We start from the raw sequence: 19,261 nt of genomic DNA on the forward strand, positions 1-19,261 counted from the left end.
AAATACCACCATTCAGAGCTTAGTCTCAGGTGTATGGTTTTGCATCACACCTCAGGCCGCACTATTAGCACTGCTTCTGCATAAAGCCCTTATAAGTTACTAAGGCACTTCCTACCGCCCTTTTTCCATGAGGACTTTGCTATGAGACTGTTGACAAATGAGTTGTATGTACTCCTTCATGGACATGCTTACCTCATATTGGTACCCTACTCTTTGAGTACCCCAAAGGGGAATAAATGATGCATTTAACTTTCTAACTTTTTGAAGACCCCGGAGCACCAGGACAGTAGTTACACCCACAAAATGATCACATCTTTGAGAGGAAACATCCCAAGGTATTTTTTTAAAAGTCATGGTGAGTCTTAATTTTTTTGCCTCAAAAATGCGGAAAGTCAAAATGCATTTTTTTTTTTTTTTACACAAAGTTGTCAGTTTATTAGAATATTTCTCACACATAGCATATGCATACTTAGATTTATGACCAAAACATATTCTGCTTCTTTTCTGGTACATGCTGATACCATCTGTGAGGCTTTTTCACTGTTTGGGCTGATTACGTATAGGTCACTGTATCTTGTGTATCACAAAAATGAACAAATTGTGTCAAAACCAATATACTGCATAGGAAAGCCAGAACAAAAGAGTTCCTCTGGTTCCAGGAGAAGAGTTGTCCTCAGGGGATGGCTGAAACAGTTGTCTCACAGGAACATAGTCAGTTGGATGTGCAGATGGGTCAGTTCAGGCTGCAGGCAGAGACATGGTCATCAAACAGGGAAAAGATCAGTCCAAGCAGTGGGCAGACACGTGGTCAATAAACACGCCAGGGTTAGTGCAGGACTAGGCAGAGGCAATGCTGCACTGGTGTGGCAGTGATCAGGAACACTGTTGCTGGCCACACTGGTCTGCTATCACTGGGGACTAGTGTGGCATCAAATAGGAACACTGTTGCTGACTTACACTGGTCTGGTGACAGTGGGACTGGTGTGGCGACAATCAGGAACACCGTTGCTGATCTACACTGGTGTGGTGGTGACAAGGATTGCTGTTGCTGGCACACTCTAGCTTGGTTAAACTGGAATTTGTGTGACTGGTGATTAGGAAAATGGTTGCTTTCTGCACTGGTCTGGTGTGGTGGCAATTGGGGACTCTGATTCTATCTACACTGGTCTGATAACACTGTGGTTGGTGTGGTGGTGATCAGAGAACTGTTAATGGCTGCCCTATTAGGGCTCGTTCACACTTGAGGTTGGGATATGGCAAAACCTTGTGGTTGAGCTGCAGTTTTACTGTCCCTCAACCACTACCCCCTTTAACTGCAGAGGCAGTGGCAAAGGGGGGTGTAAACATGCCACAGCTGTGATGCATTGCCGGTCAAGACCTATTCAGTTGAATAGGTTTCCGTATGCAGGGTCCAAGGGGGTTAAAGCAGTTTGACAGACAGCACTTAACAGACAGCGAGAAGGCACCATATTGCCTCTTTTCTGCCTTTTCGGTGCTCTCTGAAGAGCAATTCGAAACAGATGACTCTTCACAGAGCATTGCACATGTGAACAAATCCTTTTGGTGACACTATGACTGGTGTGGCGGTGATCAGGGATATTGGGATTGATGTGATGATCAGAGAAACTGGGACTTGTGTGATGGTGATTAGGGACACTGGGACCGCACCGGCAGTGATCAGGGACAATGTGACTGGTGTGGTGGTGATTAGGGACAATATGACTGGTGTGGTGGTGATCAGGGACATTGTGACTGGTGCGGCGATGATTAGGGTTGCTGACTGGCAGCACTGGTCTGGTGACATTGTTCTGCTGTGGCAGTGATCAGAGACAATGGCTGCCCAACCACAGCAGCCTTGTGTCTCAGTCTGTGGTCACACTGCTGTGCACTCCTGAGAGCGTGTAAAGAATCTGCCGACAGAAATTTTAAGTCACTTTTAAAGGCTCTTTTTAACCACCTTGATACATATACCCTCGTATTGTGGTGCTTATACCAGGATCTTGGTTGCAGCTACAACCAGGATCTCAGTACTGTTTTGCTCAGGAGGCGGTTCTCCTTTTTCTTGTATATAGCTGCTCAATCACTTTTTTTTTAGCTATATATATTTTTTTGATTTTGATTTTTTTTTATCACTGAGCAGTGGACTATCATTTTTTTTTAGATCACTTGGTATGTTATTGTGTATATTACTGCATGGTACTGTTTATTGCATTTTATATTCTGTCACATGTGGAAACAGAGTGTGGGCAGCAGTAAATATTTGTTATACATAAATTTAATTTTAGGTTTTAGCAGTGGTTGCATTGAGGGTTTTTTTTTTCTTTCCTTCCTTATTGTACTATTTGCCAAGTGGCCTCTTAGTGGCTTTCATGTCTGACAGTTGTGTCTCTGAACTTGTGACTCTCTCTTGTAAGGAGCCATTCCTGATCCTTTACAAAGACAAATTAGTCTTGCACCCAATACCTACCTTTCTAGGTGGTATCTATCTTCCACTTTAATGAACTCAGTCATTTCCTCTTTTTACCCTTCTCTTAAGTATCCCAATAAGATTGTTGTTCTTTGTCAGAGCTATCAGAGTTTATCTGTAAGCCACAGCTTCTATCAGAAGGACCGACTCTTGTTCTGTCATCTTGGCCATGTGGATTGGACAACTCCTCTCAAGAGCTTCCACTCTAAAAGATGTAACATCTGTAGCACTCTTAGGTGTACTGCCACCATGTGAATGTGAGTAATTACCCCTTGAAACTCATTCACGCTCCTTGACAAAAAAGTTAAATAGTGAATAGGATTACTAACATCTTAGAAAAAGCCCTTTACTAAAAATTTAAATATAAAAATACCCATCAACAGTTTTTTTTCTTTTAAGATATGCTGTATATAAAATAGTTTTTTAGCTTGTGGCTGTTTTTATTTACTACATGTGTAACGTGGCCCCATTGACTTGAATATTCAGTGGTGGTAACGACCCCTTAAGGCGACATGCTGTTCAGTTTTTGCCATGGCAGCATTATGTGTACAATAGAATAGCTGCATGCCTAGGTTCATGCGGGTGGTTGGGGGGCTGTAAAAACCATGGCTCAATCTAGCCACAAGTGTGACCAAAGCTTTATTCAGACATACAGCCTGGTCTGGTGGATGTGGGAGTCTGCAGGGAGTAAAAGGTATATAGAACCCCTGGATTCTCATTCATAAAAACAGTTAAATAGTAAATAAAATTCCCACACCTTAGACAAAGTCCTTTTTTTAAAAATAAAAATAAATAATGTGCCGCAATGTAAATCCATCAAACACTTTATCCAGCAGTAGATCCAGCGAAAATCAAGATGCAGGACAACTTGTACAATAACAGCCCTCTCCCTCTGGTACTCCCAATAACAGTTCACTGGCACTGCTGGAATGTCAATACAGCACCAGGAAACCTGGGTGAGGTATTTGATCAAATCTGGTCATGACATTTACAGTGTTAAGCTGACAGGGAGCTGCCATTTAGTGGTGATTGTGATACTCTCACTAAGGGCTACTTCACACTAGATGCAATCCAGTGCGGTTTTTTTTTCTGCATCAAGAATACAAGCACAGTGTTTCCCATGTGTTCCAATGGCCCTAGTTTACAGTTTTTAAGTCAGTTCCAGTCAGTTTCCAGTGCAGAAAAAAAAGTAGAACATGCTGCATTTTTTCTGCACAGAACCATACTGGAACATAGCAAACTGCATCAAAACTGAACCAGAACTGCGTGTGGTGTGAACTGTAAGTAAAAACGTATTCGGAGTGCATTTTTGTAGTGTGAACTGGTCCTAAATGAATAACTTTTGGCTGCAGCAGCTGGACATCAGAGAAACCAGATGAACTGACCAGATCTGATTATTTAATTTATTTGTTTCCCAAACTAAGACCAAGCTGGGTTAAGTCTGAACTCACAATTGACGTGAATGTGTTTATAAAGGGACCCACCAAGTGTCTATAGCTTGACACTTGGTGGCAAGTATGCGGCAGAATTCTACATTTAAGTAAGGAGCACAAAGAATAGCCCATCCAAGCATAAGAAAACAAAATAGGTAGTAAATACTTTTTCCAAAAATCATGATTTAGCAGGAAAATGTCTCTTCTGATGGTGGGGTTGATTTACCAAGGGAGTCACATCATTTCCTGCCTTCACTGAGCTTACAGTCTGTGGTCTCTATTTCACCTGCATACATACACCTACTATATCTAATTAACCTACCAGCATGTCCTTGGAGTGTGGGGAAAAAACAAGTTCCCAGATTAATTAAACCCACGCAGCCCACAGATAGAATATGCAATCTCTATGCTGACAGTGTCCTGAACAGGATTCAAAGCAAGGACCTTAGTGCTGCTAATCACTAAACCGCTCTGCTGCCCAAAATTTAAATGTATACACTTTAATAAATAACTTAATCTCTATGTCTACAACTTCCTTAGTTCTTGTGGGGAAAAATATTTTCTTTTGTGTTTTTTTTTTTTTTTTTAATTAGCTGTAGCCATCATCATTGTGGAGATACAAACTTTAGGTAGACTCTTTATGGACACATTGTGGATAAATATAGACTGTAAAAAATCAATCTCAGCTGTCAATATTATCGTTGCTATGTACCGTGCATGTTAAAGCATGCACACACGTCAGTCACTCTCCTTGCCTGCAGTACGGAGGTTATTGGGGATACAGAGAGAGGAGAGAGAAGGCCCAGTAATTGCCTTTAAGATCACAGCATCAAGCATTACTTTAGATTTTTACAAGGCCAGCCAGCAACAAAAGAGCAGTAATTTATGAGCTCAGCGTAAAAGAATAGCATAATTGCATTAAAAATTAATGCTAATGAACACTAAAATGGGGAAGGTGGTTATTATGAAAGTTTGTATTCATCTTCCCTGGTTTGAATGATGGCTAGTGCCTTGATTAATGGCTTAATTTCTATCAATTAGCAGGGAAAAAATCTCCTACGAGACAAGGGTAAATTGAGCATTGAATTACATATCTTTTGTGTGTGCTGAGGATAGAGGGAACAGTGTATCTCCGTGACAAATGTGGTGTGGCCTGCAGGGTGACAGCTTGTGTGTAGTTATGGGGTGTCTGGAGATGACATGCAGACAATGATCCCATCTATACAATGTTAATTAGTCTATATGCCTGCTGCTGCCAGTAAAAATGGACAGCTAGCAGCAACTTGTGACTTGTCTTTTCTTGGTTTGTTAGGTTGCCAGTGACCTTATTTTCCTGTATGTTTTTTTTTTTTTTTTATGTCAGTATGGTAAAAATTTGCATTCTCTTTTTTATTGATCAATTTGTGAGAAGAGTAGCAGTGTACAGCTCTACTTCAAAAAAGGATTGACATGTGGCCTAAATGTCCCCCATAGGGAGCGCAAATGTCAACTGATTCCTGCTGAATCAGCCAAAATTTGAGCTGTGGTTGGCCCTACACACACACACCATCCAGCTTGACAAAAGTACATTTTAAACCAACTGAGCTGGATGGGCGTCTTCAGAGCCTCTAAGGTACACTACTTTCTCTGGTTTGGTGAACCTCTAAAAAAGTATCCTCGCTATCATCTGCGACTCCATAAAATACCAAGTAATCCGGAGCTGACCCACCCCTTCAGAGTCGCTCCACTCTCGCTATTATTATACAGGATTTATATAGCGCCAACAGTTTGCACAGCGCTTTACAACATGAGAGCTTTTTGTCCATAGACTCCAGGGTGGCCTTGGGTTTCCCAATGTAACTAAATATTATCAGGCGAGCCAGATCGCCCTGCTATCTATGTTGCATGCTTCCTCAGACATACCTCTTTGGGTCCTGCTTGAATTACCTAATTGTGCCCCTATTGCGATTTCGACGCTTCTATGGCTTCACCCTGCCCTGCGCCCCACGGCACTGAGTCCGATCTTGCTCCATGGCTTACAAGTGTGGGACTCGGTACGTTACTCCAGTGGCCTAATGTCACCTTTCTTGCCTTTTCTCCCAATTACTAACAACCCCCTCTTTAGATCAACCAAGGGCGTTTTCTTGGTGGGTGGCCAATGGTTTTCCACAAGTACGACACTTTTTGACCTCTCGGTCCTTCCCCTCCTGGAATTCTCTTCGGGAGTCACGGGATGTCCCCTCAGAGGAATTTTTTTGTTACCTTCAATTGTGGCATTGGCTGCTCTCATTGCGGGGCACTTCTGTTTTCCTGTACCAGAAATCTGCCTTTGAAGTGCTTTGCCAACAGCGTCCGGGCACCCCGGGCCTTATCTCCCTTCTTTATGCAGCTTTGAATAGACGCTCGTCGCATACTTCTCTTTCATATGGTGGGAGCGCGAGTTCATATCAGTGGGAGCGCGACCTGGGAGTGGTTGTGGATCCGGAGGACTGTAATAGGGCCTGGTCGCTTGTAGCTAAATGCTCTTTTAATACGACCACGCTGGAGGCGGCCTACAAGGTGTTGTTTTGTTGGTATTGGGTTTCGGCTCGTTTGGCACAGGCGAACCCTGCCTGCAGTGATCGAAGCTTTCGGGGTTGTGGCCATCGTGGTGATGTATTGCATATCTTGTGGTCATGCCCGAGGCTTCTTCATTTTTGGTTTCGTGTGTTTGGCCTCCTTTTCACCTTGTTCCATCTTTCTATACGACGGCATGCTCGGTATTGCTTTGCTACATTGTCCCATACTGGGCTTCTTGGCTCACCAGCAGAAGTTGGCATCCTATTTGTTTTCGTCGGCCACTAGAACAATTGCTCAGGCCTGGAAGAGCCTGTTTGTCCCTCTTCAGGGGGTGCAGGATCGTATGACCGCTATGATGCTCAATGAATAGATGTCGAGTATCTGCAATGACTCCCAATGTAAATTCTTGAAAATATGGGAGCCGTGGTTTCAATATACCTTTCCCACACATAATTTAGAGAGAGTAACTTTGTCCAGACACTAATTTTTCCACTGACTAGCCATTAATATAGAAAAGTCATAGTCAGTTTCTGTATTACTTTACATTGAAAGACTTGAACTTCTTTTTGATAATGCTGATAGGACAGTGGTGTGAAGGTATCTCTCTCTACACGTTCCACAGGTAACACATAGCCTGCTTCATCAGGGTAACGTCATGAGTTTCAATGTCGTATCTAAAATTACTTGCATTGTCCAAATGTACAATATATGGAACCCAGGACCACCCTACATATATTGGTGGGTGCTGAGATAACAGAAGGAAAGAGGTGACCTCATTCGAGCCTTTGATTAAAGACTTACTGTGTGACTTTTCTATATTAATGGGTGGTCAGGGGGGAAAGTGAAACATAGTGTCTGGCAACGTTTCTCTCTCTTTAAAGTGGTTCTGTAGGCTAGACTTTTTTTTTAACTTAATGCATTCCCTGCATGAAGGTAGAAAATATCCCACTAGTTGCAATGCTCCTTCCCATCCATTTATAATTACCTATCTCAATCCAGCGCTTTGCCCATCTGTAACGCTGATCTCTTTCACTCTCTCTCCCTCTGCAAGGAGGGAGTGGGGGGCAGGGCCGAGCCACCCTGTGTGCGTCAGTGGAAGCACACAGCTTGGTTCGGGAGCATGCACTAAGAAGAGGAGTAGCCAAGAGTGCTGGTTGTGAACCCAAAAAAAGGAGACTCCAGGCTGCTTTGTGCAATATCATTGCACAGAGAGTGTAAGTATGACATGTTTGTTATTTTAATTAAAAATAAATACCCCTTACAACAGTCTTACAGTATGTACTATTAAGAATGCATAATGTGACCCACCAAATATCATGAGTTCTATTATTTAATATGTATGCCGTTTTATATAACCATCTGTGTTTCAGTGCCTCAGAAGTCCAACAACCAATTTGTATGTTAAAAATCTAGTCTTATTTAGCATCCTTTTTAGTTCTGGTATTGATTTGCATCAGGTAAGACAGGGATTGTCCAGGTTTTAGCATATGAGGCCTGAGTGGAAACGTTTTAAGTGGTATTAATCCCAAAAGCAAACGTTTATTAAAGTGTTACTAAACCCACAACAGTAAAATCAGTCTGTATATGAAGTAAATCATGCTTGTTATACTCACTGTGGAATCTAAGGAGTTAATCCTCTGCATTGTGTATGGCCGTAAGCGACACAGGTTTGATTTTTAGCCTTTTAAACTTGTTGTCCATGGGAATATATATATATGTGTTCACATACAGTCTTTTTGAAGAACTCCCATTTCTGTGTTGTGTTCATCGATGCTAATATTCCCACCCAGTCTAAGTCTTGGAGAGCAGCTCTTAGCCTTGGAAAATTAGCTTAAAGTTGGCCATTTTTATTTATACCGTATGTGCTTGTTGTTTAGAGCTAACAATAAATGAACTCATGTTACCACGGCACCATTTTTCTAGGTAAATATATTTATAAAGGTGCTATTGACGTAAAAGTTTCACCACGTGTCGGTAAAAAGCCATGCAATTCATACACACAAAGAAACCAAAACAAATAAGTTCAGAAAATAAGTTATGTGTAATAAAATGGAATGACACAGGGAAAAAGTACTGAACACATGAAGAAAGGGAGGTGCAAAAAGGCATGGAAAGCCAAAACACCAGCTGAAATATATCAGTACTTAGAAAGCAATCCTGCCCTTTGGCAGTGCAAATTAATATCAGCTGGTACAGTCTCAACTGATGGCCTATAAAAAGGTGTCTCATTACCAAGGTGTCACACAAAACACATCTCATGATGGGTGAAAGCAAAGAGCTCTCTCAAAACCTTCACAACCTTTTTGTTGCAAAACATACTGATGGCATTGGTTACAGAAGGCTTTCTAAACTTCTGAATGTTCCAATGAGCACTGTTTGAGCCATAATCCGGCAGTGGAAAGAAAATAATTTCACCATAAACTGGCCACAACCAGGTTCTGTTCGCAAGATTTCTGACAGAGAAGTGAAAATAATTATCAGAAGAGTTGTCCAAGAGCCAAGGACCACTTGTGGAGAGTTTCAGAAAGACCTGGAATTAGGAAATACAATTGTTTCAAAGAAAACAATAAGTAATGCACTCAACCGTCATGGCCTGTATGCACGCTCACCATGCAAGACTCCATTACTGAAGGAAAAGCATGTTGAAGCTCGTTTGAAGTTTGCTGCACAACATTTAGACAAGCCTGTGAAATGGTGCGAGAATATAGTCTGGTCAGATGAGACCAAAATTTAACTCTTTGGATGCCATAATATACTTCATGTTTGAAGGTCAAATGGCACTGCACACCACCCCAAAAACACCATACCAACAGTGAAGTTTGGAGGTGGGAACATCATGCTGTGGGGCTGTTTTTCTGCATATGGTACTAGCAAACTTCATATCGTTGTAGGAAGGATGAATAAAAAAATTCTTGAAAAAAATCTGCTGCCATCTACCAGGATCATGAAGATAAAACGAGGGTGGACATTTCAGCAAGACAATGATCCCAAATACAAAGCCAAGGAAACTCTCAACTGGTTTCAAAGAAAGAAAATAAAGGTGCTAGAATGGCCCAGCCAATCACCTGACTTGAATCCAATTCCAGAAAATCTATGGAAAGAACTAAAGAGTAGAGTTCATAGAAGAGGACCACGGAACCTTCAAGATTTGAAGACTGTGTGGAAGAGTGGGCCAAAATCACACCTGAGCAATGCATGCGACTAGTTTCTCTATACAGGAGGCATCCTGAAGCTGCCTTTACCAACCAAGGATTTTGTACGAAGTATTAAATAGATTTCAGTTAGTGTTACAGTTAGTCTGGCTGAAAAAAGACAAAAGTCCATCCAGTTCAACCATAAACAAAAATGTATAATCCTACACCCACAGTTGATCCAGAGGAAGGCAAAAACCCAGCAAAATATGATCAAACTTGCTCATGCAGAGAAAAAAATTCCTTCCTGATCCCCCCGAGAGGCAATCGGATATTCCCTGGATCAACTATACCTTTAAATGTTAGTATCCAGTTATATTCTGTGTATCTAAGAAAGAATCCAGGCCTTTTTTAAAGAAATCCACTGAGCTGGCCAGAACCAACGCTTGAGGAATTCTATTCCACATTTTCACAGCTCTTACTGTGAAGAAACATTTCCATATTTGGAGAATAAATGTCTTTTCCTCCAGATGCAAAGAGTGCCCCCTTGCCCTCTGTGATGACCTCAGGATGAATAACTGTACACCGAGTTCACTATATGAACCACTGATGTATTTATACATGTTGATCATATCCCCCCTTAATCTTCTCTTCTCAAGAGAGAATAAATTAAGTTCCTCTAATCTTTCCTCATAGCTGAGCTCCTCCATGCCTCTCATCAGTTTGGTTGCCCTTCTCTGTACTTTCTCTAGTTCCCCAATGTTCTTTTTGTGAATTGGTGCCCAAAACTGAACTGCATATTCCAGATGAGGTGTTACTAATTTGTACAGGGGTAGAATGATATCTCTCTCTTTGGAGTCTATACCTCTTTTAATACAAGAGAGGATTTTGTTCGCTTTAGAAACCGCAGCTTGGCATTGCGTGCCATTATTCAGCTTGTGACCTACCAGAACTCCCAGTTCCTTCTCCACCATTGATTCCCCCAGTTGTACCCCCCTAGTATGTTTGGTGCATGCATATTCTTAGTTCCCCAAGTGCATAACCTTACATTTATCAACATTAAACCTCATTTGCCACATAGTTGCCCAATTAAACAGAGCATTGAGGTCGGCTTGTAAGTTGGAGACATTGTGTAAGGACGTTATTCCACTGCACAGTTTGGTGTCATCTGCAAAGACTGAAATGGGATTCTTAATCTCAGGCCCTATATCATTTATAAATGTATTAAAAAGTAAAGGTCCCAACACTGAACCTTGGGGTACACCACTGACAACCCTAGACCATTCAGATTATGAATCATTAACCATTACTCTCTGAATACGATCTTTCAGCCAGTTTTCTATCCATTTACACACAGTTTTTTCCAAGCCTGTAGACTTTACCTTACACATTAGCCGTGTGTGGGGAACTGTGTCAAACGGTTCTGCAAAATCCAAGTATACCACGTCCACCACCACCCCTCTGTCCAAGGTTTTGCTCACCCCTTCATAAAAAGAAATCAGATTTGTTTGACAACTACTGTCTTTCATGAATCCATGCTGTCTTTTGCTTAAAATATTTTTTTCCAGCAAGAACTCGTCTATGTGGTCTTTTATTTAACTCTCCAGTATCTTCCCAATGTGTTCAATACTTTTTCCCTGTATCATTCCATTTTAATAAAATAATCAAAATAGTGTAGCGCAACCATATGAAACAAAAATAAACTTGAGAATAGTAAGTCCTTTCATTCTCCAAGTGTAAAATTCAAATCGTGTGACAAAGCTCTTCTAGGGGGAGGAGCTATGCACATGACGTCATCCCACAGCCATCTTGGAGAGCTTCAGTGTTCCTGTACATGGTTTTATCAAGCATTTTGAAGTGCTATATCTTGTAAGTTTTTTACCATTTTCAGCAGTAAAGAAGTCTATTTGCAGTACACACTGTGGTTTGTCTGTTTTTATATTTTTGCATGAGTATCATACAAGACATCATAGTAGAAGCCATGAGTAGATGAAAACGCTTACTGGATCAACTGTCTTGCCCCTAAAGGGAAAGTGCTTATGACTTACTGTTAGCGCAGTAGTCACCAAATTGAGGTGAGTGGCCAATCTGTGTGGTAGTGGTTGAAGCCCTAATGGTGTGTTCACACAAAGATATAGAAGAGCTTTGTCACATGATTTGAATTTTTTTGGGACATTTTCTTTTTCACTTGGAGAATGAAAGGACTTATTATTCTCATGTTTATTTGTGTTTCAAATGGTTGCACTACACTATTTTAATAGGTGATTTAACAGTACTGATTGGCATATTCAAGGCTTTGGACACCTTTTTATGTCCTTTTCCATATTTATAAAGTTCCATTACCTTGTTACGCAGGACTTTTGACAGTTCTTTTCTGATCCCTATGGCTCAGTATCTAGCCTAGTCAGTGCTTCCACGTAAGAGCTAACAAACTCATTGACTATTTATACACTGACACTAATTGCAATTTAAAAAGCCACAGATGTGGGACATTAACCTCTAATTGGCATTTTAACCTGTGTGTGTCACCTTGTGTGTCTGTACCAAGGCCAAACATTGCAGGGTATGTAAACTTTTGATCATGTCCATTTTGGTGATTTCTGTTATTATGATTTAAAAAGGAGCCCAACAACGATTTGATAATAAATGGCTTCATATGATCATCGTCCTTCAATAAAAAAGCATTTTTTGGCACAATCAGTCATATTTTCAATATCAATGCCAAAATTTCACAATATCTGCCAGGATATGTAAACTTTTGAGCACAACTGCATATAGCGAGGGAACAGTGTATACACTCAAGTTCCGTCACTGCCGGTTTTTAAATGTAATTACCAGCTTTTTTTTTTTTCACTATAGCTCCAAGAATGAGCGGTCATCCTCCTCTCCACTAAAGGAAACTAAGGGGCAGGGTCACTGGGTTATGTCACTGGGTGAACCCCGCCCCTTAGCGGAGGAGAGGATGACCGCTCATTCTCTGAGCTATAGTGAAGGGGGAAAAAAATCTGGTAATTACATTTAAAAAACAACAGTGACACTTAGCGGTATGTCAATATGTACACTGCTTCTCTCCTGCCATTCTCCGCCGCCCCTCACCTCCCCTATATGCAGTACACACAGCCCCTATTGGCATCTGTATCAGCTAAAATTTTCCTATTGACAAAATGCAGATAAGGCTATTTTCAGCCGATATGTTTCGGACAAAATTTCGGTGCATCCCTAAAACAAACATGTTCCAAAGATGCTTCATGCAGGAGTTTTTACACTGCAATGGAGGCACAACACCCCAGTGTGAAAACATATATAGACATACATAGGGAAGCATTTTCCTTGAGCGTTAATACAAAAGCGCTTCAAAAACTCCTCAGTGTGAAAGTAGCCTTCATGATATACTATACTGTACTGTATATGATAAGAATAGCACTACAAAGCATGATTCCTTTCCAGCAATATCCAGTATGTGCTGGACGGCTTTTTTATGGAATCTGAAATAAGTAAATCCACCTGCAGCAATCATTTTCTATAGTACTTGAGTTTCTCAGAAACATAAGTGTGTCTATAGCCTTAAAAATTAGAACCAGGACTACAAAAGGTTACTCACCTTTTTCCACAGCTGAAAGGTATCCCAATGTGCCTTGTGTATTAGGGCTCGTTCACACTTGACTTTATTTCTAACTCTTGCCAAACGCCCCTATAGCGTTTGACAGGCGTTTGGGAAGCGTTTTTAATGCTCCCCAAACGCCCTGTGCATGGTTTTGTGGCGTTTGATAGGCCTTTGCCAAGCATTAAAACCACACCACAAACGCCTATAATGAAGTTTAATGGTATTAACGCTCAGCAAACGCCTTGCAAGCGTGTCGCAACCGCACTGCAAACGCTTGCCAGGCATTTGAGGAGCAGCGCCATAGACTTGAATGGGAGGCTTCAACTCCTCCTGACTTGACATGAGGCATCAGTTTTGCGGCAGTGTGTGAACAGCACTGTGTGCTGCCATGTGCAGAATTTTCATAGGCATTTGAGAAGCGTTAAAAATGCTTCCCAAACACCTGCCTGACGCCTGCTGACAAAGCTAGTGTGAATGTAGCCTTACTCTGACTTTATTCATAGGGGAAACCATTCATAAGAAAGGCTGCCATTACAGACTGAAAATGCTAGTTGCCTGGCTTTCTTATCCGTATGGCTTCATCAGTTCAAAAACAAAAAAGGCTTGTAGATCACAAGTACTGACTTTACCTCTGGGTCAGTGAGTTAGAAAGTTCTTAAGTTAGATGATTGACAAGACAGGCAGCTAATATGACGGCTTCTGCTTTTATATTTTCTTAGTGACAGTTTCCTGTAATGGTACAGTCCAATCCACCCAGCTCCCTACCTTTTCCCTATTGGGACCAATGGTTATACTGTATTATAGCACACTATATAATGAACCTCAAATGTTAAACATTTCTTTTCCATTTTTTTAATATTTGCTGTGATGGCTTCCTGTACCAGACACATGGGACCCTCACCCATCAGATTTCTGCAGCTTCATACCCCGGGATAGTAATATTTAGATTTCAGATTTGCCCTCCTTCTGTTTATTTATTTCAGGTACTTATATAGTGCCATCAATTTTTGCAGTGCTTTACATATATATTGTACATTCACATCAGTCACTAACCCTCAAGGAGTGTACAATCTAAGGTCCCTAACTTACATTCATACATACACACACTAGGGCCAATTTAGACAGGAGCCAATTAACCTACCAGCATGTCTTTTGGAGGTGGGAGAAAACTGGAGTACCCGGAGGAAACCCACACAGGCACAGGTAGAACATGCAAACTCCAGGCAGGGGGTGCTGTGGTTGGGATTTGAACCAATGACCCTAGTACTGCCATGTGGAAGTGCTAACCATTTAGCCACTGTGCTGCCTGTTTATAATAATTTATTTTACAGTATTTAAAAAGCCAACAATAATAGAGTAGCAATGAGTGCTTTTTTAAGTGTTCAGAAAGTTGAACAAACCCAGTAACCTTCATCCTATTTATCATAGAGTGCAGTATTTGATTTGTGGGAAAATGAGTTGCAGGTAGAATAGAAGAAGCCTTTGGATGAAGTTATCTTGGAAAAGAGTGCCACCTAGTGGTGATTTTGTATGATTGCTATTCAGCTCCATACAAATCTTTTTTTTTTTTTTACCCTTGGCAGAGCACAAAATGACTATGATAATCATTATGATTTGAAAGCCATCCTGTCTCATGCCTCTGAAAGTTGTTAGTTGGTATGTTGCATTTCGAATTAGCTGCTCTTTTGCTCAAATATAATCCGGTGGATTGATAGCAACACGTTGCTGTAGATTTTTCCACAATTTAGTGTGTGCTGTATTCCACTGGGTATTTTAGTTATGATGTGCCAAGACAGAACATTTGTCCTATGTTAGGTATATTCAAGTTGTCTGCAAAGTTGATGGTAAGCACGTTTTTATATTAAGAGTCACATTTCAGAGAAATGTACTATGGTAGAATTACCTAGGGTTACCATTGCCGATGTTCAGCTGAAAAATCTAGTTGGCTGGTTTTAATGCTGATCTTATAGCTGTTGCCTTTTGACATCAGTAGTATATTACATCATCAGTTTATATAGATCCAGCACTTTACATTACTGTGTAATAGGCCATTCATATACAAGTGCCTAATGTCAAATGATCCTTTTAAAATGAAACCAGGGCCCCACCACTGCAAGGCAAGATAGAAGGTATCTAAAGTCATGCCCTTGCCGGTTCATAAATAAATAAAATACAGCCTAAATTCAGTGCTTGTCGTTTGTGATTATGTAGGTCTTTTTAGAATATGAGGTTTATTACAATATAAAAGACGTTTAAAACTATAAACTTGTACTAAAGTGCATGTGCGTTGTGTGTATATGTCATGTTTTTACACAGTAAAGTGTTTTGGTGTGGGGGTTGTTTCAGTTTACTACAAAACTTTTCTCTGGAAGTGAACAGAATATATATGCTACATTTCACTTTAAAGATAGGATCACTATCACATACAGTATGTCTTATCTCAGTGATGTGAACAGCCAGACAAAGTTTACATCAGTGTTTTCTCTGTGATATACCACACATGGCAGCAGCAAAAGACTATAATGGGATACTTCCAGAGACATTCTTGAGGTGAACCATTACACTCTATGGCCAATATATACAGTGCCTTGAAAAAGTATTCATACTCTGTGAAATGTTTCACATTTTGTCATGTTACAACCTAAAACGTAAATGTATTTTATTGGGATTTTATGTGATAGATCAACACAAAGTGGCATACAATTTTGAAGTGGAAGGAAAATGATAAATGGTTTACAAAATATTTTACAAATAAATATCTGAAAAGTGTGGCGTGCATTTGTATTCAGCCCCCCGAGTCAATACTTTGTAGAACCAGCTTTGGCTGCAATTACAGCTGCAGGTCAACTTTTTGCTCAAGCTCTGCTTGGAGAGCATCTGTGAATAGCAATTTTCAAGTCCTGCTACAGATTCTTAATTGGATTTCAATCTGGACTTTGACTGGGTCATTCTAACACATGCATATGCTTTGATCTAAACCATTCCATTGTAGCTCTGGCTGTATGTTTGGGGTTGTTGTCCTGCTGGAAGGTGAACCTCCGCCCCAGTCTCAAGTCTTTTACAGACACTAACAGGTTTTCTTCTAAGACTGCCCTGTATTTGGCTCCATCAATCTTCCCATCAACTTTGACCAGCTTCCCTGTCCATGCTGAAGAAAAGCATCTCCACAACATTATGCTGCCACCACCATGTTTCACGGTGGGGATGATGTGTTCAGGGTGATGTGCAGTGTTAGTTTTCTACCACACATAGTGTTTTGCTTTTAGGCCAGAAAAGTTCAATTTTGATCTCATCTGAATAGAGCACCTTCTTCCACATGTTTGCAGTTTGCGAAAAGCCATGTGGGAGACACCGCAAATAGGACTTCTTATGGTTTTCTTTTAACAATGGCTTTTGTCTTGCCACTCTTCCATAAAGGCCATATTTGTGGTGTGCATGATTAATAGTTGTCCTGTGGACAGATTCTCCCACCTATGCTGAGTATCTCTGCAGCTCCTTCAAAATTACCATGGGCCTCTTGGCTGCTTCTCTGATTAATGTTCTCCTTGCCCGGTCTGTCAGTTTAGGTGGACAGCCATGTCTTGGTAGGTTGCAGTTCTGCCATACTCTTTCCGTTTTCAGATGATGCATTGAACAGTGCTCCGTGAGATGTTCAAAGCTTGGGATATTTTTTTCATAACCTAACCCTGCTTTAAACTTCTCCCCAAATTTATCCCTGACCTGTCGGGTGTGTTTCTTGGCCTTTGTGATGCTGTTTGTTCCCTAATGTTCTCTAACAAACCTCTGAGGGCTTCACAGAACAATTGTATTTATACTAAGATTAAATTACTCACAGGTGGACTCTATTTACTAATTAGGAGACTTTTGAAGACAGTTGGTTCCACTAGATTTTAGTTAGGGGTATTAGAGTAAAGGGGGCTGAATACAAATGCATGCCACACTTTTCAGATGTTTATATGTAAAAAATTTTGAAAACCATTTATCATTTTCCTTCCACTTCACAATTATGTGTTACTTTGTGTTGGTCTGCCACATGAAATCCCAATAAAATACATTTCCGTTTTTTGGTTGTAACATGACAAACTGTAGAAAATTTCAAGGGGTATGAATACTTTTTTGAGGCACTGTATATGTGTGTGTGATAAAAGAAGCATTGACAGCAGGTGTAAACATTGCTTTACCTAGTGCAGACTACAGAACTGAGAACTCCTTTTATCCTACTGAAGTCTACATGTGATGAGAAGGACAACAAAGGGAAAAAAATAACTGCACATGACCTTTATGACTGCTGTATTAAGCTTGTGGCCAGTTTGCTTTAATGGCAGTTCATGTTTTAATGATCTGTGGTGGGGAACATGAACATCAAGTGTTGCCAGAAGAAAGTAAAAGTTCCCTTCCACTTGTCTAGTATAGGTTTAATATGAAGAAGCTGGTTTCTTTTCATTGGCACAGGGCACATATTTTCTCTACTCTGGCATCTTATTGTGTTTCTGAATGATCCGGTAGGTAAGATGAAGTGACCAAGAGACGCAGCTTAACATGAGAAATTAAAGCTGTATTTGAAGGCTGCTTTGAATATTCAGCAAACAAGCAAGTCTGATTTCTGTGCAAGACATCAGCCATTATTGGAATGTCTTTTCATTTTCATTTTTCAGCAAGGACTTTTACAAAGTGAGCATTGATTTCTGCAGCTTTCTAGCCTTCTCAATCCATTATTTTTGATTTTCCTATGAAATATATATGTCCTTTCTACTGACATCTGACAAACATCATATGGAAGTCATTTTATCTACCAATAATGTGTTTGTCAAAAGGTATCAGTCACTAATGGATTTCACTTCCTTGCAGTCCATTCCAACCACGTTAATGTCATCGACATAACTCTTAGAAACATTTAGCCATATATTTATTTATTTATTTATTTTCATCCCTGTCCCCGCCCCTGTGCAATTTCTTTCTGGCTGTCACTTCTTATCTGTTTGTTCATTATGAATACCGCATACAAATATGGCTAATGGTTAATGATAAATTATGGGCAGGCAGCTAGATCAGAGCCTTTATTTTTTTCCCTCAGCATTTTGACAAATTGTTTTCTGTTTCTTCAAGTTGATGGGAAGTCCAAGTCTCCTGATATTTCAAGTTTGAGTCTAACATGTAAAGGGTCATTGCAGCTTAAAGATGTATTTACTGAATGGATACCAATGAATTGGTTCAAAAGACAACTAATAGGTTTCAGGAACTCTGTCTCTGCATTCCCAGGTCTGACCACCAGTTTGAGTAAAACTACTTTGGCGTAGGGAGGGCAGCAAGCCTAGAATTTTAGCATAGAAATCTTGCTGCTAGAGTCCCCAACGGGCAAAAAGTCGATGGGATATTTATCGTAATAGCATACACAGTTACTGAAGTGATCCTTTTTACAGGTTTGCTCATTTTGTTTAAGTTGCTGCTGCATGTAAAAAAAAATTTAATTTCCCATGTCACCAGTGAGTACCGAACGTACAGGCTGGACCATAAGTCTCCTTCCAGAGCACCTTAGGAACCCCAAAAATTAGGGCATTATAATATGCAAATACAAACTTTACCTAGATAGCAATTATTTTGGCCCAACTCCTACACCTCGTTATTGGCCTCAATAACGTGCAATGAAAGGTGAAAAGTGTGGACCAAAGTGCCAACCTCCTAGGTGAATAGAACACCCCAGATAGCAGAATTCCACAGGTGCTCTGGATTGTGGATTGTATGGTCCAGCTAGCAATTTTTTACACTGAAAGTCGGTACAGGTTTGCTTTAATATCTAATTCAAAGTAATATTTTATCTGTAACATATAACCACTCTCTAATAACATGGTATCTGTAAATTTGTTTTACCTTTCAGACCAGGCCATACTTATTGAACAAGCAAAGCGTGCAAAGGAAATTGAAGCTATTGAAAGTGACTCCTTTATACCACAGGTCTTCCGGTCAAGTCGAGACAATAAAGCTGTAAGTTTCTCAGATTTTACATCTGTTCTGTTTTGCTTGAAACCAGTGATTTAGCTGCAGAAGCTCCCAGTAATGTGCAACTCTTGAACAACCAGTCAGATTAAAG

At 40.5% G+C, this 19,261-nt stretch overlaps 1 protein-coding gene across 3 annotated transcripts in view; it reads left to right on the forward strand.

Annotated features, from left to right (window-relative positions):
• RSRC1 (arginine and serine rich coiled-coil 1) overlaps positions 1 to 19,261 on the forward strand; it is a 451,267-nt gene that overhangs the window by 415,159 nt on the left and 16,847 nt on the right. For all 3 annotated transcript variants that reach the window (XM_089675413.1, XM_089675412.1, XM_089675411.1), the window contains exon 8: positions 19,049 to 19,155. In XM_089675413.1, the coding sequence (XP_089531539.1) occupies positions 19,049 to 19,155 (107 nt within the window). The remainder of the gene's footprint in view (positions 1 to 19,048; positions 19,156 to 19,261) is intronic.

Source organism: Staurois parvus, unplaced genomic scaffold, assembly GCF_062004578.1.
Source record: "Staurois parvus isolate SC_StPar_1 unplaced genomic scaffold, SC_StPar_1.0 ptg000155l, whole genome shotgun sequence".
NCBI classification, from domain to species: domain Eukaryota; kingdom Metazoa; phylum Chordata; class Amphibia; order Anura; family Ranidae; genus Staurois; species Staurois parvus.